The sequence below is a fragment of the Bos mutus genome, chromosome 8 (assembly GCF_027580195.1).
Source record: "Bos mutus isolate GX-2022 chromosome 8, NWIPB_WYAK_1.1, whole genome shotgun sequence".
Taxonomy (NCBI): Eukaryota; Metazoa; Chordata; class Mammalia; order Artiodactyla; family Bovidae; genus Bos; species Bos mutus.
In genome coordinates this window covers 104,270,496-104,298,458 of record NC_091624.1, presented here as the reverse complement: position 1 = coordinate 104,298,458, position 27,963 = coordinate 104,270,496, and the positions used below count along the sequence as shown (strand labels likewise).

General features: G+C 37.5%; 1 protein-coding gene across 2 annotated transcripts in view; it reads right to left on the bottom strand.

Annotated features, from left to right (window-relative positions):
• Positions 1-27,963, bottom strand: part of GLRA3 (glycine receptor alpha 3) — a 201,029-nt gene that overhangs the window by 140,646 nt on the left and 32,420 nt on the right. For both annotated transcript variants that reach the window (XM_005892179.2, XM_005892180.2), the window contains exons 2-3: positions 17,863-17,990; positions 6,078-6,145 (exon numbers count right to left, since the gene is read on the bottom strand). In XM_005892179.2, coding sequence (XP_005892241.1) covers positions 6,078-6,145; positions 17,863-17,990 — 196 coding nt within the window. The remainder of the gene's footprint in view (positions 1-6,077; positions 6,146-17,862; positions 17,991-27,963) is intronic.

The window sequence follows — 27,963 nt, the reverse complement described above, 5'->3', positions numbered from 1 at the left end:
AAATATAAGAAGAGATCTTTGTGAACTTAGGTGAGAGAAGAATTTGTTAAGACAAAGAAACACAAGTCAGTAAGTAAAACAAGATTACATTTTGTTAACAAAAATTAAAATTATTTAAACATCCAAAGACATCATAAACACATTGAAAAGAGCAGAATTTGTATTTATATGTATGCAACTGACAAAGTATTCACCTTTGGAATAATGCATGTACATGTGTGGGTGGGCTGGAGGTTACATCTGTGTGTATACAATAAAAGCAAACAAATATAAATTGGGAAACAATGCATAGAGGCATTCTGGACAAAGAACACCAAAGTGACTCCAAAACACTCAAGAAAAATGCATAATCTCACTCTTAATCAAGGAAGTATATGATAAGAAACAATTAAATCCCAAGTGGGTAAATACTAGCTGTGGGAAACATAAAACAGGAAATCTCATAAATCTGCTAGTAGGTGTTTCAGACTGGCCACCTTAGAAAGCATGTCTAAACCCAGTGATTTTACTCCTAAGAATATCAACTCGGGCCACATTATTCCAATTCTGAGTACATACGTTGTGGAAGAGGGCTTCCCAGGTGGCTCAGTGGTAAAGAATCTGCCTGCCAATGCAGGAGACACGGGTTCAATCCCTGGGTGGGAAAGATCCCCTGGAGAAGGAAATGGCACCACACTCCAGTATTCTTGCCTGGGAAATCCCATAAACAGAGGCACCTGGCAGGCTACAGTCCATGGGGTTGCAAAGAGTTGGACATGACTGAGTGCACACACACTCACATACACCCCTCACACATACCCTACAGAATATCCTACATATGTATATTGGAAGATAACATGCAATAATTTTGAAGGCACAGTTTTTTATAGGGGCAAAACATTACAATAGAAAAGTCCAACAAATGTAAAACAGATAACTACATTATGGAATATTTGCTCAGATGAAAGTAAATATAATAGTACAAGCCTAAAAATAAGGATTACCTCAAAAAATATACATTTGAACCAAAAAAAATGGAGTTATTTGTGAGTATTATAGTATGGCAATCCTATTGGGATTTTCAGTCATGCAGAATGAATTTTAATATTAAATTCAGGAACAAAACTTTCTTTGGGAAGGTAGAGAAATGCGCTTTGGGCAAGAGTTCATAGTCAATTTCAATTTGTATTTGTAATGTTTAGTTTCTTAAGATGGTGACAGTTGCATGAGCATTATTATGTTATTTTTAATAGCTATGCAAAAAGTGCATAACTTTATTTGATAAAAATACACTTAGAAAAAAAGACAGCGTAGGAGTTTTAAAGATTCCATTAAGAACACATAAATGACACCATGAATTTTTTATGCAATATTAGCTTAGATTTCTCTGAGGAATCTAATGATCCATTGATTTGAAGTAACACCTACATCTGCATGATTACTATTGCCACTAAAATGTGAACCTATAATTTGTGTGGAAAATGGAAAAAGCGTACAGTCCGACCATTCTGTGAGATCACAGCAGACCCTCAGACATTCTCACCCAGTCCCACTATATGTCTCTGTAGACAGGCATCTGAAAAAGCATTATACCAAACACCTTACCCTTTTTGTTTTTATTTTGTGAAATTACTTTATTCTATGGGCTCTGGTAAAAAGCCACAGTTCACTGAGTAAATATTGACTTAAGGCACACAGCAGAGCAATTCTCTCTCCAACATATGTGTGGCAAGATGGAGAGCCATCTGTTTGATGAAGATAGGAGGTTATGCCAATACATCTACTTTGAAATACTATGCTATATACACACCCAAACTGCTGCAGAGGTATATGTGAGGCTTTTTTTTTTTTTTTTAAAGCTCAACTTACGCATTTTTTTTAAAAAGCTCAACTTACAAATGCTGTCATCCTGTCATATAATCCTTATGCACAACTCACCACAGGTTTACAGGAGTATGCTTACCAACATGCACTTAATGCAAAGATGTTAAGCTTCACCTCATCATAACAATAAAAACAATTACTGTAAATACAGAATAAATTATTATTTGGGGAACTGAAAAAAAAAAAAAAAACAATTATGACCTCCTCTTGTCACCACCATTTTAAAAGACAGGATAAACGCACCTCTCTCACCAAGGCCGTGCTGTAAAACGGAAGGGTGACTCATGAGAGTAAACAAGTTATATTATTAATTTAATCTTTTTTAAGAATTGTGGTTTCTGACAATTGTTAAATCATTACCTGCTGAAGAAGAAAGTGAATTTGGTAGAATAGAGGCTGAACAAATCCTTAGAGAATCTCATTACATATAATGACCTCTGACTCTGAAAAAGTGAAAGTTCCTCAGTCGTGTCCGACTCTGCGACCCCATGGACTATACAGTCCATGGAATTCTCCAGGCCAGAATACTGGAGTGGGTAGCCTTTCCCTTCTCCAGGGATCTTCCCAACCCAGGTATCAAGCCCAGGTCTCCCATATTGCAGGTGGATTCTTTACCAGCTGAGCCACCAGGGAATCCCATCTGACTCTAACATAAGGGAAATAAGGAACTTCAGTATTTCCACTACATACGTAGAAAAATTTCAGTGATTCTATCTCAAGAATAATAAAATTGTACTCAAGTGATAATGATTGGTAATGTATTATTTAGACAAATCAACATTGGGAAAGGATGAATTTCACAGTTAAAAAGAAGTTTGAACTTACGCTATTGGGAAGAAATGTACATAAATACTAAGAAAAACAAAGTTGGTGCAAGAAGTAGATGCAAAATAAGTTAAAGATTTGAATTAACTTAATCCCCCAAAAAAATGGCTAAATAAGCAGACTATCAGCTAGAGAAATTTTCTCAAAAATCAAATAATTACCTCAAATGGACTAATGTTTATTCTTTTTTTTTTAATTTCACTGTATTTTTTTTTCCTTTTTAAAAAAATTACTTATTTTACTTTACAACATTGTATTGGTTTTGCCATACATCAACATGTATCTGCCACGGGTGTACCCGTGTTCCCCATCCCGAACCCCCTCCCACCTCCCTCCCCATGCCATCCCTCTGGGTCATCCCAGTGCACCAGCCCCAAGCTTCCTGTATCCTGCATCGAACCTGGACTGGCGATTCATTTCTTATATGATATTATACATGTTTTAATGCCATTCTCCCAAATCATCCCCCCTCCCTCTCCCACAGAGTCCAAAAGACTGTTCTATACCTCTGTGTCTCTTTTGCTGTCTCACATACAGGGTTGTCGTTACTGTCTTTCTAAATTCCATATATATGCGTTAGTATACTGTATTGGTGTTTTTCTTTCTGGCTTACTTCACTCTGTATAATAGGCTCCAGTTTCATCCACCTCAATAAAATGTTTATTCTTAAATGGGGAGAGATAGAATAGGTTAGAGACTAGATCAGAGGAGGGAGCTTCATCTAGTTGGTTGGTAAAAACACTGAGCATGGTTAAGGTCTTTGTTAAGCAAAGACATAAAGATTGGGAGAATTATTTAGTTTTATTTTAGATATGAATTCTCGGATGCAAAGATATCCATTAACGATTATAGGTCATTTGAAATTCCATCCTCTCAATGTAATACATTGTGTTAGTTGAATTCAGTTATTTATTGTGAGAACAAAAGAAAAGTACATTTGTATAAAAAATGTGAATGTTGAGTAAATGTAAGAACGACTTTAAAAATAAGTTAGTATTATGGCAAGTAAAACAATGGAATAAAGTTTAGTTGCAAATCAGTGATGTTGGAAATGATGCAAATAATACATCAAAGTAATTAGGGGTAGCAAAATATTTTATGATTTTAAAGTAAAAGATATAACAACAAGTTCTAATTTCTTTGTATGCCTGTATAGATAGACACCATATTTCAGATACTATATTTAATACCATTAATTTTTTAAAAAAATACTGAATCTGATTATGTGGATAAAAATAATGTCACATATTTAGGGGTCTTGGAGACTAAAAGGAAAGATACTAGGGTGGACTTAGTTAATTTTATGATATTTTACCTCTAAGATGTTTCATTAGTATTCACTGATGTTGCTCATAACTGAAGAGGAAGATGATAGACGCTAAGAATAATTTGAAAACTATACATTATGATAGAAGATGAAGGAATTGACAGGATTTCTACAGTAGAGAAGGGAAATAAAACTGAGTGTCTCTGAGAAGCTGTATTTGTAATATTTTTCAAGCTTTGGGTATAGTAGTATTCTGCAAAGAAATCTGTCTAAAATTATTAAGGGTAAGAAATTCAGCAGGAACAGTCATCCTATGCAGCTTGTGTTATAACCACTTGGTGGTAGACTGATGAATTATGTCATAAAAAGCAGAGAACTTCAGGAACATGACAGTTTTTGATTTTAATGAGGAAATCTGGCCATGTTCTCTCTTTTTTTCCAAATCCCTTACTCCATCCCACAAAAACAAGTCAGGCTAGAAACCTTTCCAACTATTGCTGTTGAAACTGTTTTGCTGACGTGATCTTGCAAAAGAGAAAGTATAAACATATGTCCAGGCTTTCAGGATGACACAGTGTTGGATAATAGCAATTAAAATGAGAAAGTTGCCAGGGCTAGAAATATAATTTGGGAAGTCTAACTAGAAAAAAAAATCAGTAGAGTTTCCTTTATCTATGAATATGATTTGAATTGGGTATGGACAAATACAGGATTATAAATCAGGGCCATATTTTCAATAAGAATCGATAATAGGTCAACTTCTGAAACAGGATTATAGTGACTTCAGGGTCAAAATAGCACCAGAACCACAGTATGCTTTCACAAGCAAATAATATAATTTTCTCTGTGTTTACACATATGTACATACCTAAGTGTTAACTTATATAGTCCAATGAAGATAATTCTATGCAATTTCCCCAAAATGAATTCATTTCTTTTCCAGTGATGCTTTTCTTGTAATTATACTGTATTGAGTTTTAATAGAACCACAGAGATAGCGTTAAATGACTAAATGTTGTATACATGAGCAAATCAGCCTTTTAAAAAGTGGTGCCTGAATGAAACCTCTTCCTGTCGAGAAAGATCTTCTATATACACATATATAAACACATGTGCACACACACAACTCCACACAGCTCCCCATAAAATAATTTACATATTAGATTATTTTTCCTTAGAAAATTTGCTATCAAGTCATTCTGATACATGTAAAATAAGAATAATTCTCTTAATAATGGTTTTAGCTAATAAATCTTTAAGTTCTTCATATCATATTTTAGCTAAAAGCAACTCTGAAAATTAATTTGGATTATATTTGCTAAATGTAGGAATGAAGTATAACTCTAGGTAATTTAAGAAGCACAATACATAATTTCAATTTTTAAAAATGTCCCTGATAATCTTAACAGATATTCAGTGGTTCATGAGTCCATCTCTGCATTTTTATTTTCCCTAAAATGCACAATGAAAATTATAGGACAAAGAAAAGATACAACATGATCTTTACAGAAAGTTATAAAATCCAAAGCAGAATAAGTTGGACTTGGAATGATAATCTGTTGGGCTTTAATAACTTGATTAAGTTCTCAATCAAGCAGTAATGAAACCTCAGTTCAGTGAGTTTAGTTAAATTAAAGCACACACCACAATTTGCAAAATATTTATGATATTTAAGCAGATACCATATTCATTTGGAAAAGTAATCAAAATACTTAAAATAACATTATAAGCACACTTAAGTATACAGAATAATTAAACATGACATTATTTACTCCTATGCTTATTTCTGCTTATTAAAGAGCATTGCAAATGAATAATTCATATGGTAAAATCTTAGGGTTTTTTTTTTAATTTTAGTTTTAATGTGAGATCTAATAGTTACTGAAATGGGAGAGATCAATTGTGTTTTCACTTACATTTATTCTCTAATATATCATCTCTAAATGAAACATTATTACGTGACTTGATTGTAATTTAATTATACATTCAATTTTATCCTTTAAAATTTCATTATATGAATTTTAGCTTTAAATTACATAACATTAGCAGAAAAAAATTGACATGAACATTATTATAAATTACTCCAGTGTGCAATTCATTATAAAATCACAGGCCTACCTACCATGGTTGTCTCAGCAATAGAACCAAAGCTGTTTATGAATATGTTGCATGTGACGTTAACTGCAGGGCCTGAAAGAGAAATTAAAACAGAAGGGTGATTGGATGCTTATCTAAAATATTTTCAAATAATTCCATGCATCGGATATGTCATTTTAAAAAAAGAATTCAAAGCATTTCATTATCTGCCTACAAACTCTGTTATTAGGCTTGATATTATATAAGCCTTGTTATTAGGCTTGATAGCTATATAAATAAAAAACACTGAAATACTGTGTGATAGGAGTTAGAATAATTCAGTTCATCTTATCTAAGCTAGTCAGATAAAATCACAAAAACTGATACCTAACCCTAATTTCTTTTGTTAGTTCATTTTCAGTTCAGTTCAGCTCAGTCGCTCAGTCGTGTCCAACTCTTTGCAACCCCATGAATCACAGCACGCCAGGCCTCCCTGTCCATCACCAACTTCCGGAGTTCACTAAGACTCACATCCATCGAGTCAGTGATGCCATCCAGCCATCTCATCCTCTGTCACCCCCTTCTCCTCCTGCCCCCAATCCTTCCCAGCATCAGAGTCTTTTCCAATGAGTCAACTCTTCGCATGAGGTGGCCAAAGTACTGGAGTTTCAGCTTTAACATCATTCCTTCCAAAGAAATCCCAGGGCTGATCTCCTTCAGAATGGACTGGTTGGATCTCCTTGCAGTCCAAGGGACTCTCAAGAGTCTTCTCCAACACCACAGTTCAAAAGCATCAATTCTTCGGTGCTCAGCTTTCTTTATAGTCCCAACTCTCACATCCATACATGACCACTGGAAAAACCAAAGCCTTGACTAGACGGACCTTTGTTGGCAAAGTAATGTCTCTGCTTTTCAATATGTTATCTAGGTTGGTCATAACTTTTCTTCCAAGGAGTAAGCGTCTTTTAATTTCATGGCTGCAGTCCCCATACCAAACATAATTGAGTCTCTCAATCAGTTGTGAGAGCTGGACTGTAAAGAAGGCGGAGAGCCAAAGAACTGATGCCTTCAAACTGTGGTGCTGGAGAAGACTCCTGAGAGTCTCTTGGACAGCAAAGAGATCAAACCAATCTTAAGGGAAATCCACCCTGAATGCTTGTTGGAAGGACTGATGCTGAAGTTGAAACTCCAGTTGTTTGTTCATTTGATATGAACGGCTGACTCACTGGAAAAGTCCCTGATGCTGGGGAAGATTGAGGGCAGAAGGAGAAGAGGGTGTCAGAGGATGAGATGGCTGGATGGCATCCCTGATGCATGGACATGAACTTGGGCAAACTTTGTGAGATGCTGAGGGACAAAGAGGCATGGCATGCTGCAGTTCATGGAGTCACAAAGAATCAGACATGACTGGACAACTGAACAACAGTGTGGTACCTAGTTCCCTGACTAGGTATCAAACCTGGGCCCCCTGTAGTGGGTACATGGAATCTTAGCCACTGGACCACCAGGGAAGTCCCCAGTTTTATATGATTATGACAAGGTAAATAGTATGCCAACTAACCATATAATACACTGTGATCACTGTTTCTTTTCTGCAAAACAAGTTCCTGAGGTGGATAATTGTTTTATGTATTTCATATAGTTTCTTCCATATGTATCATCAGATTACCCACAAGTTCTGAAATGTCTAAACTGTGTTTCCATATCAGACTCATCACATATTCTATTAACTCTCTCTTCCCTCAGGCTTACTCCATTCTAGATTTATTGTCCTGGAGCATAACAGTCATTCATGCTCTCCCATCATCCTCCTATAGGAGATAATGGAAACTGAGAGACTCTACTTTGGGGGGCTCCAAAATCACTGCAGATGGTGACTTCAGTCAGGAAATTCAAAAATGATTGCTCCTTGGAAGAAAAGCTATGACCAACCTAGACAACATATTAAAAAGTAGACAAAGGTCTTCTTTTATTTTGCTGACAAAGCTATGGTTTTTCCAATAGTCATGTATGGATGTGAGAGTTGGACTATAAAGAAAGCTGAGCGCCAAGAATTGATGCTTTTGAACTGCAGTATTGGAGAAGACTCTTGAGAGTCCCTTGGACTGCAAGATCAAACCAGTCCATCCTAAAGGAAATCAGTCCTGAATAGTCTTTGGCAGGACTCATGTTGAAGCTGAAACTCCAATACTTTGGCCACCTGATGCAAAGAACTGACTGGGAAAGATACTAGGAAACATTGAGGGCAGGAGGAGAAGGGGAAGACAGAGGATGAGATGTCTGGATGGCATCACTGACTCAATGGACATGAGTTTGAGCAAGCTCCGGGAGTTGGTGATGGACAGGGAAGCCTAATGTGCTGCAGTCCATGGGGTAACAGAGAGTCGGACATGACTGAGCGACTGAACTGACTAAAGAGAAGATAAAGCAGAGATATTTTTTCTATGGTTAATTTATCCCATCATAAGAGAAATATGAAGTCACAATTAACAGTTAGAAGATATATATATATATAGTTATATATGTATATATGTATTTTACTTAATGTAAGTGGTGGTGAACTCTAAAATATATACACAGTTACAGTTACAGTTTAGTGGCTCAGTCTGAGCTCTTTGTGACCCCATGGACTGCAGCAAGCCAGGCCTCCCTGTTCATCACCAACTCCCAGAGCTTGCTCAAACTCATATCCATTGAGTTAGTGATGCCATCCAAACATCTCATCCTCTGTCTTCCCCTTCTCCTTACACCTTCAATCTTTCCCAGCATCAGGGTCTTTTCAAATGAGTCAGTTCTTCCCATCAGGTGGCCAAAGTATTGGAGTTTCAACTTCAACATCAGTCCTTCCAATGAACACCCAGGACTGATCTCCTTTGGGATGGACTGGTTGGATCTCCTTACAGTCCAAGGGACTCTCAAGAGTCTTCTCAACAGTTCAAAAGCATCAATTCTTCAGCATTCAGCTTTCTTTATAGTCCACACATGTGGACTATAAAAATTCTGAAAGTCACATCCATACATGACCACTGGAAAAACCATAGCCTTGACTAGACGGACCTTTTTGGCAAAGTAATGTCTCTGCTTTATGCACAGGCTGACTGAAATCTTGAAAAGCTAAAAACCAATCTTTGATACTTTATAAGTGTTAGTTGTTCAGTCGTGTCTGACTCTTTGCAATCCCATGGATTGTAGCCTTCCAGGCTCCTCTGCCTATGGGATTCTCCAAGCAAGAATACTGGACTGGGTTGCCATTTCCTTCTCCAGGGGATCTTTCTGACCCAGGGATCAAACCTCCATTTGCTGCATTGAAGGCAGATTTTTCACCCTCTGAGCCACCAAGGAAGCTAAGCTATTCTCTTTTTCTCTTGAGAACTCTAAAACTCTGATATTGTTCTTTGCTGGTGACAGCAATGTGAATCTAGGGGATACCCTTTTGCTTAAGATAAATTCTGTTGTGCTTTATTGACTCAAATCCATTGGAAGAGGGAAAACACAAATGTTTTAGTATTCGGTTAATATGCCTTCCAATAAAATGTAGCTTCAGGTACATCCATATTGGGGAAACATGGCCCCAAATGTAACTGCTGCTACAGAACTGTCAGCTCAATCTGACTGCAATCTCTTTGGCTGAAATTGGAATAAATAAAACAGTGGGAAGATGATTTTCTTATTTTAACTAGCAAGGAACAGGGGCTTTATTTATTTATTTGGTCTCATCCTCTAAATTAATTATTATGCATAGAATTGTAGGTAAAATTGGTGAAAAACTGGATTAAAGTTAAAAAATCAGTGTAGGCTTCAGTAACCTGAAGTTAATAAAGTCGGTTCTGATGCATTCCTTGGGACCAGGCGCTGTTCGGTACCACCTAATGACTCCAAAAAAACTCCGAAAGGAACAGTATTAAGCACTGTGCTGGGAGATGGGCTCCTGGGGTGCATTTGTTTTCTCTCTAAAATAGCACGTTTCCACAGAAGAGCCATGGTCACTTGTAGAAGTGGCTACTGAGGACTGGCCTAACAGTTGGGAGAATGATGCCTCACATCAAATGAACAAGCCTCCAGGTCTTGCTTCTCCAACATGCCTCCCACCAGATGCAATAATATCTTCCTAACAACCTGGCTTCAAGATCTCAGTTTGATGTGTATTAAAGTAAATCCCAGTGCTTTCATGTCTAAGCTTTATTGTCCAATCCATCAGTTATCAGACGTGTTCCTCACCTGGTTATTAGTACATACAAAAGAGCAGACCTGGTTTCTATTTTACTGCTTATTTGTTATGTGTTTTCTTCTTCAGCAGAAAGAAAGGTGAAGGGATTCAGGCACCAAATCTTAATTTCAAAAATAGAGCACTCACTTGAAAGATATACATATATATATCCACACGATATGTATATATGCATATACCTGAAATACATATCCATAATAGAATTAATTTTTTAAGTTTAAAAATATATTAAGATATGAAGCAATGTAAAAAAAAATGTCTATTGTTTCTAAAGATAGTCTCGGGCTAGATCATAGAATTTCTGCAAAGTAAAATCACAGTATTTTGTAATTGACTTCATGAACATGAAGGAGTCATTACAAGATTCTTTATCATTAGAGTGAAGTAAACCAATACAACATGGTGAATGGTTGAATGGATAGCAAAAGCTTAGAGACAGAAAAAAACAGGGATTTATTGTAACTGTTCAGATGGGAAATAGAATGGCGCTGACCAAGGACAGTGACAGTGGAGATAGGTTACCAGGAACAAGATAGATACACTACCATAATATTTATAAAGTAGAATATTCTACATGTTAAGCTTCTGGTCCATGTCAGATCAGGGTAGGTCATGGAGAAGTCTTTTTACCTTCACTATAAATATATATTGGAAGGACTGATGCTGAAGCTGAAACTCCAATACTTTGGCCACGTGATGCTATGAACTGACTCATTGGAAAAGACCCTGATGCTGGGAAAGACTGAAGGCAGGAGGAGAAGGGGACAACAGAGGATGAGATGGTTTATGGCATCACTGACTCAATGGATATGAGTTTGAGCAAGCTCCGGGAGTTGGTGATGGACAGGGAAGGCTGGTGTGCCCCAGTCCATGGGGTCACATAAGAGTTGGACACAACTGAGAAACGGAACTGAACTGAACTGATTATATATACAGCATTAAAAAGTTGTATAGAAAATGATGCTCAGAGAAGACTGTAGAACTTCTATTGCCGTTATAGAGAGCGCCTGTTTAGCAGTTGTTGGTCAATTTGTTACTTCTGTGCCAAAGCAAAAGCTATTGCATCCATCTGATACACCTGTATGTTTAGCAACAGAACAAATAACTGCTATAGGATCTATATGGCAAGTTGTGCTTTAAAACTGTTCACTGCATTAGCCATCACTGGCCTGAAAGGCAAATGACAGTGGCTACAGATGTTTTCAGCAGCATGTTTTCTCTTAGATGTTTCTTAAATAGAATGTGGCTTTTAAGCTCAGAGGTGGACCAAGGCAACATGGCAAAGTACAAAGCAAACGCTTGCCAGTTACACTATTGTGATTCATGTTGGGGAAAAACTGTTCACCAGGCAGATACAGAGCAAACAAATAGACAAAAAAAAAAAAAAATCAAGTGTTCATGAAAAGGACTCTAAAAATTTTTAATATAATGTTTCATTAAAGCCTCACCCTTATTAAAGATACAAGAATGCAATCGAAAGATTAAATTTTTAAAAAATCTGTTTAGATTTTGTTTTTATGTTTAGATTTGTTTTTATTTTATATATATATATGTATATATAGTAGTCATGTCATGAGGAAAGATATTTTATTTTGATTGACAAAAGCATATTTGATGACTTTAAATCCATATTTTCAATTATGTTTCAGATACTAGAAAAAAGGTTTGAAAAGGACGGCCTAAAAATAGGATCCAGTTTATTCTTCCCCTTACCTTTCATTCCTGAAAAACGTAGCCGAAAGCCATCCACTTGGGCAGTACACAACAGGCTTCAAGCTGGGATGGCTGCGGGGAGTGTGGTCAACTAGAGCAGGGTGAGAAGGATTTCACAGCATCGGGTGTTGAAGCCTGAGTGAGGCAGCCAGGTGTGGGATATTAGAACCAGAGAAGGGTAAGAGCATGTCCACATGGGGGCATCCTGGCAAGGGGAGTGACCGTCTGAACAGGACTCTCAGGCAGGAGAGGGAGCGGCAACAAAGGAGATTCATTATGTATTGATCACACATGTAATTATATTAAAGATAATGGGAGCCAAGGCTTCCCAGGTGGTCCGGTGGCTAACACTCCACGTTCCCAATGTAGGGGCCCAGGTTTAATCCCTGGTCAGGGAACTAGGTCTCACATACTGTGACTAAGAGCCCACACGCCACAACCAAGATCCAGTGCATTAAAATAAAGAAAGAGAATAATGGGAGCCTTGCTGTCAAATGAAGGAGTTAAAACACGGAAATTCAGAAACCAGAATAAATGTATGGTAGTATAGCTATCAGGGAGAACGCATGGTTTTCAATAGATAGAGATATAAATACATAGGTGTAAATTAATATGTGTGTATGAATATTTACGTGTATATGTGTGTATATAGGGACACATTCTATCAGGAATCTGCTTAGCCAGTTAATCAAAACAAACATCATCAGTCATGGTAAAAATTTACAAGGTCCACAATCTAATAAGGTGCAATTAGAACATAGCATCATTTCTGTGATATTCCTATCAAGATGCATTATCTAAACTGAATCATGAGGAAACACTGGGCTATTGCAAATTGAGAAACATTCTGTTAAATAAAGGAATAATATTTTTTAAATGCCAAGATCATGACAGAGGAAGGAGGGTCTGTTCTGCCTAAAGGAGACAATGAGAAATGACCCATGAAACATAAGACATGATTCTAAACTGGATTCTTTTGCTATGAATCCATTATTTAGATAATTGATAAAATCTGAATGAGGGCTCTAAATTAGATGGTAGCAATATATCCCCTAGAGAAGGAAATGGCAACCCACTCCAGTATCCTTACCTGGGAAATCCCATGGACAGAGAAGCCTGGCGGGCTACAGTCCAAGGGGTCTCAAAGAGTCAGACATGACTGAGCACAATATATCCATGTTAATTTGCTTGTTTCAGTGATCAGACTGTGGCTATCTAAAAGAATATTCTTATCTGTATGATACACCCAACCATTGGGGCATCAGGTCAACAACTTACTTTCAAGCGATTTGGGGAAAAAATAGTCTGTGCTAGCTATACTTGCAAATCTTCTGTTAGTCTGAGATTGTTTTAAAATAAAAAAGGGAAATAACCACTACAGAGAGAATATATTAAAGAATAATCAAACAAAATCTAAAAACATATGGTGCAGAATTTAAATCTGTGAATCTTTCAGGTGTTTGTCTACAATTTTAGAAAGATTTATTATTAGAGATTTCTTGTTAAAATGACCTTGCATGATATAAAAATGCAAATAGAAAATACAGCTTTTTCAAAAGAAAAACTGTGAATTTTTATTCAAGAAAAGTAGTGTCTGGATGGATAGGAATAATTAAAATGGATAAAGAGATTCTAACACTTTCCCTGAAAAAAAATGGGCAGAGATGAGTATTGGGTACATATACCATTCTGGGGATAGAATGTGTTATAGTAGAATAGAGTATATGAAAATTGGATTTATGAAATGGGATAAAAGGATTAATACAGAGGAATATCACAGATGAAAAGACAGAAAACACAAAGACATAGTGAAGGCAAACAATGTTATTCCTAGATAAAGGGAACAGCCACCGGAAACAATAAAAAAAACAGCACAAATGCGGTAAATGTACAGGAGGAATACACAAACAGGTGGCTGCTCGCAGTCCTTTCTGCCTGGATCCAAATTAGATTTAAGGTTATAAAGACCAACTGAGGGCCTAAACAACAGAGTCAAAGAAAAGAAATAAAATCTAGAAAAAGCTAGCAAAATAGTCTGGTGAAATCATATTTTATTGCCTGTGGACGTCCTTTTATTTGCTATTTGATGGCTTTTTATCTGTTAAACTGGCTTCTAGTTTCAAATGACTCCTGGAAGCTTCTGTTTCAAGATGGAAGATTGAGCATGGTTGTCCTCCTTTCCGAGGACATAAAAATGATATTAGTGAATAAAAATGAGACTAGACCTATCACACCAAAGAGAATGACAGGAAAGTCAGCATTGGTTTAATGATATAAAGTATAGAAGGCAGAAGAAAACAGTTGATATATGAAACAGAGAAAAGCCTAAATAAGTGATGATTAGAACAACATGGAGAAGGAAGCTAACGTGCTAAGAGGCACAAAATTCAAAGTCACCATCAACAGGAAAGGAGGTGGGGCATTAGATAGAGTAGCAGAGGCCATGGACAGAGTACCTGTCCCCAAAAGCTCCCTGCCCCCATCCATTGTCCCCTAGAGCAGGGCTGGCCTGGGGTTTCCATGGGTTTGAAGGATGCACATATTTTTTTCTTCTTTTTTGCAGACATAATTTATGAAGGTGATTGGAAATAATGAGTCTGTAAGCAATGCTAACTTTTTAAGTGTTTTCTTTTTCCAGCTTTATTGAGATAAAACTGGCATACAACATTGTATAAGCTTAAAATGTATTAATATAATGTGTGGATTTGGTACACTTATATACTGCAATACAATTATGACTTTAGCAGTAGCTAAAGTATTCTTACTAAAGTAGCTAGCTAAAGTAGCATTTGCAGTATTCTTGCCTGGAGAATCCCTGGGACAGAGGAGCCTAGTGTGCTGCCATCTATGGGGTCGCACAGAGTCGGACACGACTGAGCGACTTCACTTTCACTTTTCACTTTCATGCACTGGAGAAGGAAATGGCAACCCACTCCAGTGTTCTTGCCTAGAGAATCCCAGGGACGGGGGAGCCTGGTGGGCTGCCGTCTGTGGGGTCGCACAGAATCGGACACGACTGAAGCGACTTAGCAGCAGCAGCAGCAGCAGCAATACCTCCATCATGTCACATACTTACTATTTCATTTTGTGGTAAGAACATTTAAGATCTACTCTATTAGCAAATAGTATAGATGAACTTGGGCTTCCCTTGTGGCTCAGTTGGTAAAGAATCTGCCTGCAATGTGGGAGATCTGGGTTCGATTTCTGGGTTGGAACAATCCCCTGGAGAAGGGAAAGGCTACCCACTTCAGTATGCTGGCCTGGAGAATTCCATGGACTGTATAGTTCATGGGGTCTCAAAGAATCAGACACGACTAAGCGACTTTCACTTCACTTAACGTCATAGATGAACTTATGTGCAAAACAGAAAACATACGGACACCATGGGGGATTGTGGAGGTGAGATAAACTGGGAGATTGGGACTGACATATATACACCACTGATACTATGCATAAAATAGATAATTAATGAGAACCTAATGTATAGTACAGGGAACTCTACTCAGTGCTCTGTGGTATACTACAAGGGAAGGAAATCCAAGGAAGAGGGGATATTCTTATACGGACAGCGGATTTACTTTGCTATACAGTAGAAACTAACACACCATTGTAAAGCAACTATACTTCAAAAAAAATTTTAATAAATTAAAATGTACTTCAGGAAAAAAAATTTTGTAAGTATATAATACAGTATTGTTAACTATAACCTCAAGGTTATGCATTAGATTCCCAGAATTTATTCAACTTCTCTTTACCAAAAAAAAAAAAAAATTATTAGGAAAAAAAGAGTTCCAGACAGTACCTCAAAACTAAAGTCATCTCTATTCTGGCAATTGGAGAACCCCAGACCAAAGCCTAGCAACTCAGCCCTCACCTGAAACAAAGCCGTGCCCAGGGCAGAACCATGTCTGTCAACATGTCCTTTCTCCGAGAGGGAAATAGCACAAAACCACCTCCTTCCACACACACAGAGCACTCAGGCAAATGGACTTGGTCCCTCCTAAACTACAGAGCATTTCTATTACATGCAAGAAAACTAACAACTGAAAGAGAGTGAACAAGATGAATAAATATTGCTCCTGCAGGAAGAAAAATCACTGGCCAAAAAAAAGTAAAACAGAAGAGATGGAATGCAAGAACAGAGGCATCCAATTAGCAGCCTAGTTAGTGCAAAGAAAGGTCATAACACCTTCTTTGTAAGAGGCCATCAGAGATTAAACAGATGCACACTGCAAATTACCAATTTTCCTTTTGGAGTGTTTGCCTTAAGAAGTAGAATTGTGCCGAAGGACTGTTGAAGCTATTCATCACTAATATTTTTGGACAATTTAGCTTTTACCAAGTTCAGGTACATGATATTTACTGCTGTCATAAAATAACAAACAGATAAACATATAAAGTAGCACCTGCCTAGCAACCCGGAGCACCACCTTTCTGTAGTTTGTGTGGCTTCTGCCTGATAAACTGTGCCTCTTCCATTCCTGCTTTTCCCTAAATAGGAAGTTCTAAAGGAAACATTTCAAATTCCAGGAAAGAAGTACTAGCATCTACCTATTATTTTTGTTTTTCAAAATGGAAATAACTGCTTATATACACATCATTTCTTCTGCTTAAGACCAAATTTTTGAAATAATGATTTGTACAAAACTCTGATTTCTTTTGAATGATAACTAATTCAGTGAGATATGGAGCTTTATTTGCCAATTCTTTTTTAGCAGACTCCCAGATTATTTCTAAACCCAATTATAGTTATTAAATGCATTCTTTATAATAGTTCAAAATCATTATGTTTAATAAGTCTAAGACATAACAGATTTCATACTTTAATTATGGTAAAGGCACAGAGTCTTTCTTGGAGAAACCTGATTCTCAGAAAGGTTTAAGATGAATTATGACTATCCTGGAGGGAAAGAGAATAGTTGATTAACCCATGGAAAGAAGAAAAAGAATAATCTTAGTAAGTTAGATGTCTAAGTGTTTTAATGTCTTTAAATATTTATTTTTATAAATAGCTAACATTTATATTTAATTACTTACTAAGATAATTTTCAATGGAAGAGACCATTCTATCTGTGCTCAGGACCAATTTAAAGTAATTTAAGAGAATTATTTATTTCTACTTTTGTGTAATGCATTTTAATAACATTTAAAATATTTAATCTCAAGTAAACCAAATTTTTTTAAATGTACTATATTTTAGAGAAATTACATAAAATCATACAAATAAGTATCACAATTTTGTTTATGTCAGAGAGTGTTTTGCCTATGTTCTCCCTAGAGTTTTTGATTGTTAATTAGATAGAATATTCTTATTTAATTTTTGCAAATTGTCTGAGAATGTCTCTACCAAGATGTTTTTTGTTTTCCTCTTACAAAATGTATAAATTACTGAGAGGTCAAACACACAAGTTTTTCCCAAGAATTTTATATTTTAAAAACATTTCCTATTGCTTAATCATCTATCTAGGCATTTTCTAAGAGTGTTCTTTGTCACCTTTCTCCTTTAAAAAAAATTATTTTGTATGGGGGTATAGTTGATTAACAATGTTGTGGCAGTTTCACGTGAACAGCGAAGGGACTTAGCCATACATATATTCAATACATGTGTTCATTCCCCCACAAACTCTCTAAGGGTTTTTTAACTAACGTCACTGTGACCATCACTTCATAATATATAAAAAATCAAATCATGACACTGTACACTTAAAACCAACGTAATGTCGTACGATCCAAAGAAGACAAATTATGATAGCTATTAACACGACAATATATTTCTTCTTTGACCAACATGGTGCTTGGAGGATTATTGGAAATAAGTATTAGAGTTTGGGGGGAATCAGTTTGGAAATTTATCCTGCTTAATCATACATATTGTAGTAAGCAGAACAATTACCTTTAAAATTGGGTCTGATTCTCGCATCGTACCCCGACGTCCTCCCCATTAACTTGTCTAGAAAGTCCGAAGGCGGCATTGGGGCGCTTCGAGACCTTGCACTGTCTGTCTCCTTTGTTGCAACCAAACTGCAAACGAGAAAAAAAAATAGATTTTTACCAAAAAGTCTTCCTAACAGTTGTTACCTTAAAATGTAAAATTAACATGCTAAGCAAAAAGTACCTTTGAAATCAAACCCCAAAAAAGGTCCATATACTGTAGAGTGAATATTATCATGACAGGTATTTATAGACTTACAGTCAGAATTCACAAGTTTTCACATGTATTTAGCAGTGACAATATTTGTGTTAAGTCTGGAAACAAAGCTACTCCAAATTATTAGGCTTTCAAAATTTGTATTTACCCAAACTTTATTTCTGATTGCAATGTTTAGCTAAATTACCTTGTGTGATTCAAGCATAAGAAAATGTGAATGTTCAGCTGTGAAATACAGCTCCTATAGCTTTTATAGAGGAAAAACACACCACCTTTTAGGTTTAAGAATTTTTCTTAACAGCAACAAAACTTCTGCCCTGAATATTAAACAATAATGTTCTTTTCATCAACCAGAATGAGTGCTTCCTATATTAGTAACATATTCAGTTAAATTTATTCTGCTTTCACTTTGTGTCTCTATTCTACAGCACAGTTTGTTCAGATCTAAAATGTGTGCATGGAGACTGAGAAATTACCATAAATGTGGTCTGTGTACTTGGCTATTATCCAATGAGAAGCTGTGTCCGGGAAAGGTGGAGGGTTATTGCATTTTTTTCATTCAAACATGTTCCTTAGAAGCCCACAAGTGACTGCACCCCCATCCAGCTCCTCATTTACCTAGGCTAGTCCCTAGAAGGTCTCAGCCTGCTTGCTAGTGCCAAATGCATCTTTTTATCTCAGAGCTTTGCTCAAGAAAGTGAAGCAGACTTTCTGAGGACACATGTGTTTGAGATATATATATATATACACACACACACACATATATATTTGACCTGATGTTACTTCCTAGATATTGTCAGTCATCGCATCCTCCCAGCTCTGTCACTCAGAGCATTATCAAACTCTGAACCTTTGTGGTCACTCCCAGAAGTATCAAGTTATTAAATTCCTCCTGTCAGAATTTCCAACAAGTAGTGAAAATGGGCTTAAAGCCATAACCATTAAATTACCTACTACACTCATATGAAAAGTGAAAGTGAAAATGAAGTCGCTCTGTTGTGTCGGACTCTTGGCGACCCCATGAACTGTAGTCTACCAGGATCCTCCGTCCATGGGATTCTCCAGGCAAGAGTACTGGCTGCTGCTGCTGCTAAGTCACTTCAGTCCTGTCCGACTCTGTGTGACCCCAGAGACAGCAGCCCACCAGGCTCCCCTGTCCTTGGGATTCTCCAGGCAAGAACACTGGAGTGGGTTGCCATTTCCTTCTCCAATGCATGAAAGTGAAAAGTAAAAGTGAAGTCGCTCAGTCGTGTCCAACCCTTAGCGACCCCATGGACTGCAGCCTACCAGGCTCCTCCATCCATGGGAGTTTCCAGGCAAGAGTACTGGAGTGGGGAGTACTGGAGTGGGTTGCCATTTCCTTCTCCAGGGGATCTTCCTGCCCCAGGGATCGAACCTGGGTCTCCCTCATTGTTTATATTCAGTAATTAATAAGCACAATTGTAAAATCTAATATCAATGATAGTGTGAGAATAATGTTTATGAAAGTATAGTATCACAGCTAATAGCACCTATTAACTCTTGTCCTGTTCTAGAGGATGTATCTAGTTCTGGACAGTCTAAGTCACTTATCTTCCCAATAACTCTCATTCTGTCTCTCTTGCTTTCTCTCTGCTGCTACTGCTGCTAAGTCGCTTCAGTCATGTCCAACTCTGTGTGACCACATAGACGGCAGCCCACCAGGCTCCGCCATCCCTGGGATTCTCCAGGCAAGAATGCTGGAATGGGCTGCCATTTCCTTCTCCATTCTCTCTAAACAGAAACTTCTTCTCTCCCTATTCTGTTGCCTCCATATTATTTTGTAATCCTTTATCTCTGATCATTACTGGTCAGTTGAACCCCTTGCCATGGTGATCTCTGGAAAGTTTATTCTAAAGTCACAATAATCATCATGAAAAGAAAAATAAAAAACTTACTCTCTTCTCAATAACTCTAGAACTTTCCCCTACCATCTGGCTTTAAGAAACTTTTGCCTGTCCTTCAGCATTTGCTCATTTTCCATAGCCCAAGAGCAGTGGCCAGAAAAGGGCATTTTGGGGGCTCTCCTGGCTACATACTGCTGCTTCTAAACTACTCCCTGGGTTTCCTTTGCAAAATTCTTCCTTTTGGTTGTAAGAAAATAAAAATCTACATTTTTTACCAACAAATAAAACAGCTTACCTGGATCTCGATACTCTGCCCATCAACTTTTAAAAAGTAACACCCTGAACTGGCAAGCACTCACATTTTGCATTTATGGAGAAGGTTGTCATAGGTTATCTGGGTCAGCTCTGTATGCAGTGACATGGAGCCTTAGAAGAGAGATGCAGTGGTACGTTTGATTGTGAGCAGAAGAGGAAAGGTGGTGTGGCCACAGAGGCAGAGATTAGAGATGTGCCCATAGCCAAGGAATTCCAGTGATCAACAGAGACTGGAAGAGGAAGGAACAGATTCTCCCCTAGTGCCTCTGAGGGAAGGCGGTCCTACTCACATCTTGTCTGGAGCCCAGTGAACTCATTTCAGACATTTGGACTCCAGAACTGTGAGAAAATAAATTTCTGTTGTTTTCCGCTACCCAATTTGACTTGTTACAACAGTCATAGGAATCTAATAGAAGCCTTCTGGTGAATTTTTTTACGCTACTTTTCAACTGAAGAATTACTCTTCTGTTCTTCCTGCAATTTGTTTTCTTTATTATTTGCTTTAATTGGAGGATAATTATAATAGTGTGATGGTTTCTGCCACACATCATAATGAATCGACCATAGGTACACACGTGCTCCCCACATCCTGAACCTCCCTTCCACCTCCCTCCTCCCGACCCCACCCCTCCAGGCTATCCCAGAGCACTGACTTCAGGTGCCCTGCTTCATGCAGCAAACTTGCACTGGTCATCTGTTTTACATATGGCAACGTATATGTTTCAATGTTATTCTCTCAAATCATCCCACACTCTCCTCCTCCCAGAGTCCAAAAGTCTGTTCTTTTACATCTGTGTCTTTCTGTAATTTCCATCTCTCTGTTGGTATTTTGTATTTGGTGAGATACTATTGTCATCACTTTCTTTCCAGTTCTTTGGGCATGGTGTCGTTTAGTTCTTTGAAAGTATTTAAAATAGCTGATTTTATGTCTTTGGGTATTAATTGATTTTTCTGAACTAATTTGGTAAAATCTACATTCTGTATAATAAATGACTATGAGAGCTATTTCAAATCCTGAAAGATGATACTGTGGAAGTGCTGCACGCAATATGCCAGCAACTTTGGAAAACTCAGCAGTGGCCACAAGACTGGAAAAGGTAAGTTTTCATTCCAATGCCAAAGAATGCTCAAACTACCGCACAATTGCACTCATCTCACACACTAGTAAAGTAATGTTCAAAATTCTCCAAGCCAGGCTTCAGCAATACATGAAGTGTGAACTTCCAGATGTTCAAGCTGGTTTCAGAAAAGGCAGAGGAACCAGAGATCAAGTTGCCAACATCTGCTGGATCATGGAAAAAGCAAAAGAGTTCCAGCAAAACATCTATTTCTGCTTTCTTGACTATGCCAAAGCCTTTGACTGTGTGGATCACCACAAACTGTGGAAAATTCTGAAGAAATGGGAATACCAGACCACCTGACCTGCCTCTTGAGAAACCTATATGCAGGTCAGGAAAAAACAGTTATAACTGGACATGGAACAACAGACTGGTTCCAAACAGGAAAAGGAGTACATCAAGGCTGTATATTGTCACCCTGTTTATTTAACTTATATGCAGAGTACATCATGAGAAACGCTGGGCTGGATGAAACACAAGCTGGAATCAAGATTGCCGGGAGAAATATCAATAACCTCAGATACGCAGATGACACCACCCTTATGGCAGAAAGTGAAGAGGAATTAAAAAGCCTCTTGATGAAAGTGAAAGAGGAGAGTGAAAAACTGGGCTCAAAGCTCAACATTTACAAAACAAAGATCATGGCATCTGGTCCCATCACTTCATGGGAAATAGATGGGGAAACAGTGTCAGAGTTTATTTTGGGGGCTCCAAAATCACTGCAGATGGTGATTGCAGCCATGAAATTAAAAGGCACTTACTCCTTGGAAGGAAAGTTATGACCAACCTAGATATCATATTCAAAAGCAGAGACATTATTTTGCCAACAAAGGTCCATCTAGTCAAGGCTATGGTTTTTCCAGTAGTCATGTATGGATGTGAGATTTGGACTGTGAAGAAAGCTGAGCGCTGAAGAATTGAACTGTGGTGTTGAACTGTGGTGTTCAATTTGAACTGTGGTGTTGGAGAAGACTCTTGAGAGTCCCTTGGACTGCAAGGAGATCCAACCAGTCCATTCTGAAGGAGATCAGTCCTTCTTTGGAAGGAATGATGCTAAAACTGAAACTCCTGTACTTTGGTCACCTCATGCGAAGAGTTGACTCATTGGAAAAGACTCTGATGCTGGGAGGGATTGGGGGCAGGAGGAGAAGGGGACAAGAGAGGATGAGATGGCTGGATGGCATCACCGACTCGATGGATGTGAGTTTGAGTGAACTTGGGAGTTGGTGATGGACAGGGAGGCCTGGCGTGCTGAGATTCATGGAGTCGCAAAGAGTCGGACACGACTGAGCAAGTGAACTGAACTGAACTGATGGGAATATCTGTTTAGTTGTCTTAGAGACCAACTAATAATTAGACAGTGATTTTTTTTAACTCCTAGGGCCAGTAAATTTCCCAGTATTTTCTGGGGGCCCTAAGCTCATGGGGCCATTCTTCAACATTGAGTCATGCAGTTGATGAATCTGCTGTAGCCTTACTTCCTGTTTGCACAAAAGATCCAAAGACACTGGAGGGAGCTGAGCATCTTCTTGGTATCCGACTTCACTTTCACTTTTCACTTTCCTGCATTGGAGAAGGAAATGGCAACCCACTCCAGTGTTCTTGCCTGGAGAATCCTAGGGATGGGGGAGTCTCGTGGGCTGCTGTCTTTGGGGTTGCACAGAGTCAGACATGACTGAAGCGACTTAGCAGCAGCAGCAGCAGGGCTCTCTTAACAAAGTACCACCGGCTGATGGTTTAAACAACAGAACTTAATTTTCTCCCAGTTCTGGGAGCTAGGAATCCAAGATCAAGGTGTTGGCAGCTTAGTTTCCTTTGAGAGCCTCCCTTCCTTGCTTCTAGGTGGCCATCTTCTCTCTGTATCTTCACAGAGTCCTTCCTCTCTGTGTGTCTGTGTCCTAATTTCTTCCCAGAAGGACACCAGTCACATTACTTTGGAGTCTACCAATATGACCTCATTACACCTTAATTATCAACAAGGATAACTGAGACACTGGGAGTTAGAACTTCAATATGTAAATTTTGGAAAGATGCAGTTCAGCCCACTATCCTGGATCTCATGACCACAGACGTATGTGTGGACTTCTAGATGCCCAGGAATATGTGGGGCTTTTCAAAACCCCTAGGGATAGTTGTCATTCCACTGCTTTTCTTTCAAGCTTCTTAGTCAGTCTGTTGTTTGCACTCACTATTCTCTACTGCCTCAGGCACCTGTGAAGTTAAGAAATACACGAACATCTTCAGGAAAAAGCAAACGGGGTCTCCCAGAAAACCTCCAGACAGGTAAAATCAGGGCAATTTTCCAAGAATATGATTTTAAAGAAATTCAAACTCCATTCTGTCCCCTCTAGTAGCTGCCAGGCTGCTGTTCTTACTGTGACTGTGTGCTGCTGGCTTACAATGCTACTAAGGAGCTCAGGAAAAAGGAAGGGGATAGAGCAAGTTACAAGCCAGAAATCCCATTGTTCTTACCAAGGTTCAAATGTTTTCCTTGATTAAACTACTTCATGGATTACTGCAAGTCTCTGATTAATTACCAGATGATTAATTACCAGAGTTCTGAAAAAGCTGATTGTCACTTTTTTTGGACAGTTTTCTCATTGCTTTCATGGAGGAAGGAGTTTATAGAAGTCAGCATTCCATTAATTTTGCTATCACTGTTCTGACAGTGTCTTCCCAGATTTCTTTTTGTATTTGTTTTATTGTATTTATGATTTAAAGAACCACACTGCTCACAGCTCCATCCATCTTTCTCTGCTTGGTACTTGTGTTTACTCCCATGGTAACAGCTAATTCCCATAATACTATTTTGTAGAACTCTTTAAAAACTCTTTTCTTGTAAGTAATGTAAAGATTTGTTTTTAAAAGAAAAGACACAGAGTTTATCTTTTGGGTTGCCCCGTAATGAATAGTCAACAATTTTAATTAACTAACTACCAGTAAATATTCTACCAATAGGAGAGAAGAAAGGGGAATGAGAAAGAGAGAAATATCAACATGATTTAAATATCAATATCAACATGAAAAATGTTAATTGATCATTTTGAAAAGTTGGCTACCTATATTTTCAGATATATTAAGTATTATATAGCACATTAAAGAAACAAAGCCATGAAGGGCAACAAATGTAATTAAGATTCATACTGCATGCCTACAATTTTAACAAAATAGAAGTAATTTGATTTTTTTAGGCAGATAAATGCTAAATTTTAATGATAATTGCTTGCATTCATACAGTACCTAGCTTCCAAAAAAGTCTATCTTTTCCTAATACCTTTTATTAACCTACTTATAAAATAATTTTTTCAAATATTACATCTAACACTAATCTTAGAATAAGAGGCTGGGAAGAAGATGGAAGAGGAGCAAGATGGGGAGATCACAAGCCTCCCCCCAAATACATCTAAAACTCATCAATATACAGAATAACTCCTACAAAGCAACCTCTAGGTGACAGCAGAAGACCCCAGGTCTCCAGGGGGACAGGCTAAGCTCTCTGAAATGAGAACACAGGCACAAGTCACCCCCAACAAGAAATCAACACAAACCACCCAACCAACATTTCCTTCCAAGGGCAAAAATCCAAAGGAAGAAGTAATACAACCCTAAAGCCTGGGAAAAGGAGACTCCAAGTGGAGCAAGTTAGAAACAAACAAAAAAAAAAAGATGAAAAGACAGAAATAAAGAATAAGCAAACAGAGACGAACAACACAATTACTGAAATTAAAAATACTCTAGAAAGAACCCACAGCAGAATAACTGAGTCAGAGGAATGGATAAGTGAGCGGGAGGATAGAATGGTGGAAATAACTGCTGAAAAGCAGAATAAAGGGAAAGGAATGAAAAGAATTGAAGAAAGCCTCAAAGAGCTTTGGGACAATATTAAATGCACCAATATTCAAGTTATAAGGGTCCCAGAGGAAGAAGATAAAAGAAAGGCACTGAGAAAATTTTTGAAGAAATTATAGTTGAAAACTTTCTCAACATGGGAAAGGAAATAGTCAATCAAGTCCAAGATGAGCAGAAAGTCCCCTACAGGTTAAACTCAAGGAGAAACACATTGAGACACATATTAATAAAGCTAACAGAGATTAAGCACAAATAAAGAATATTAAAAGCAGCAAGGGAAAAGCAACAAGTAACATACAAGGGAAAACCCATATGATTAACAGAAGATCTTTCAGCAGAAACTCCATAGACCAGAAGGGAATGGCAGGATATATTTAAAGTACTAAAAGAGAAAAATCTACAACCACGATTACTATACCAAGCAAAGATCTCATTCAAAATTGACAGAGAAATCAAAAGCTTTATGAACAAGCAGAAATTAAGAGAATTCAGCACCACCAAACCAGCCTTGCAACAAATACAAAAGGGACTTACATAGCCAGTAAACACAAGAGAAAAGAAAGACCTACAAAAACAAACCCAAAACAATCAAGAAAATGCCAATAGGAACATATGTATCAATAATTACTTTAAATGTAAATGGATTAAATGCACCAACCAAAAGATACAGACTGACTGAATGGATACAAAACTAAGACCTATATATATATAGATATACTGCCTACAGGAGACCCACTTCAGACCTAGAGACACATGCAGACTGAAAGTAAAAGGATGGAAAAAGATATTCCATGCAAATGGAAACCAAAAGAAAGCTGGAGTGGCAATCCTTGTTTTCAGACAAAATAGACTTTAAAATAAAGAATATCATAACAGACAAAGAAGGACACTACATAATGATCAAGGGATCAATCCAAGAAGAAGACATAACAATTGTAAATCTCTATGCACCCAACATAGGAACACCTCAATACATAAAGCAAACACTAACAGGCAAAGAGAAGAAACTAAAAGCAAACGATAAAATGAAAGAGGAGAGTTTAAACCCTTGGCATCAATGGAAACCATCAAAACAGAGAATCAATAAGGAAACATTCAAAAATTAGACCAAATGATCATGGCATCTGGACCCATATACAAATGCAGAAAATAGATGGGGAAACAGTGGAAACAGTGTCAGACTTTATTTTTGGGCTCCAAAATCAAACAGATGGTGATTGCAGTCAATTAAATTAAAAGATGCTTACTCCTCTGAAGGAAAAATGCTATGAGAACCTAGATAGCATATTGAAAAAAAAAACATTAAAACACAACAAAGGTCTGTCTAGTCAATACATTCAGTTTTTTCAGGTCATGTATGGATGTGAGAGTTGGACTGTGAAGAATCTGAGTGCCAAAGAATTGATGTTTTGAACTGTGGTGTTGGAGAAGACTCACATCCTTGGACTGCAGAATATCCATCCAGTCCATTCTAAATCCTCTGTCCTCCCCTGTTCTTTGGAAGCCCCAATGATCCCAGCTGAAACTCCAATACAATGGCAACCTTATGCGAAGAGTTGACTCACTGGAAAAAGACTCTGATGCTGGGAGGGATTGGGGGCAGGAGGATCATTCCAACAGAAAGAAATCCGAGGGCTGGATCATCACCAGAAAGGACTGATGGATCGTGAGTTTGGACTCTCAAGAGTTGGTGATGGACACACTTCAAAAGCATCAATTGCTGCAATTCATGGGGTCACAAAGAGTCCAACATGACTGAGTGACTGAACTGAAAAATCTGAACAGGCACTAGAGGAGAAATCAATGGCAACACAATAATAGTAGGGATTTTAAATATGCTGTCATCAATGGACAAATGATCAAAACAGAATCAATAAGGAAAATTTCAAACCTTAAATCAAACATTTGACAAAATGGACCTAATTGATACCTTAAAGTCTTTTCCATCCAAATGCAGAAGAATACACTTTCTTTCCAAGTGCACATGAATATTCTCCAGATAGACCACACCTTGGGACACAAATCAATGCCTCAGTAAATTTAAGAAAATTGAAATTGTATCAAGTATCTTCTCTGACCACAATGCTGTGAGAGTAGATATCAACTACAGGCAAAAAAAAAAAAAAACAGCAAAAATACACAAACTCATGGAGATTAAACAACACATTGCTAAATAACAAAGAGGTTACTGAAGAAATTAAAAAAAAAAAAAAAAGAAATCAAAAGATTCCCAGAAACAAATGACAATGAAAACACAAATATCCAAAAGCTATGGGACTCAGCAAAAGCAGTTCTAAGAGGGAGGTTTATAGTGATACAATCATACCTCAGAAGCAAAAAAGCATCGAATAGACAGCCTAACTCTACATCTAAAGCAGCTGGAAAAAGAAGAACAAAAAACCCCGAAAGTCAGCAGAAGGAAGGTGATCATAAAAATCAGAGCAGAAATAAATGAAAAAGAAATGAAGGAAATAATAGCAAAGATAAATAAAACTAAGTTCTTTGAGATTAACAAAATTGACAAACCACTATCCAGATTCATCAAGAAAAGAAAAGGAGAAAAATCAAATTAATAAAATTAGAAATGAAAAAGGAAAGGTTACAACAGACAATGCAGAAATACAAAGGATCATAAGAGAATATTATGAGCAACTATATGCTAATAAAATGGACAACCTAGAGGAAATGGACAGATAGTT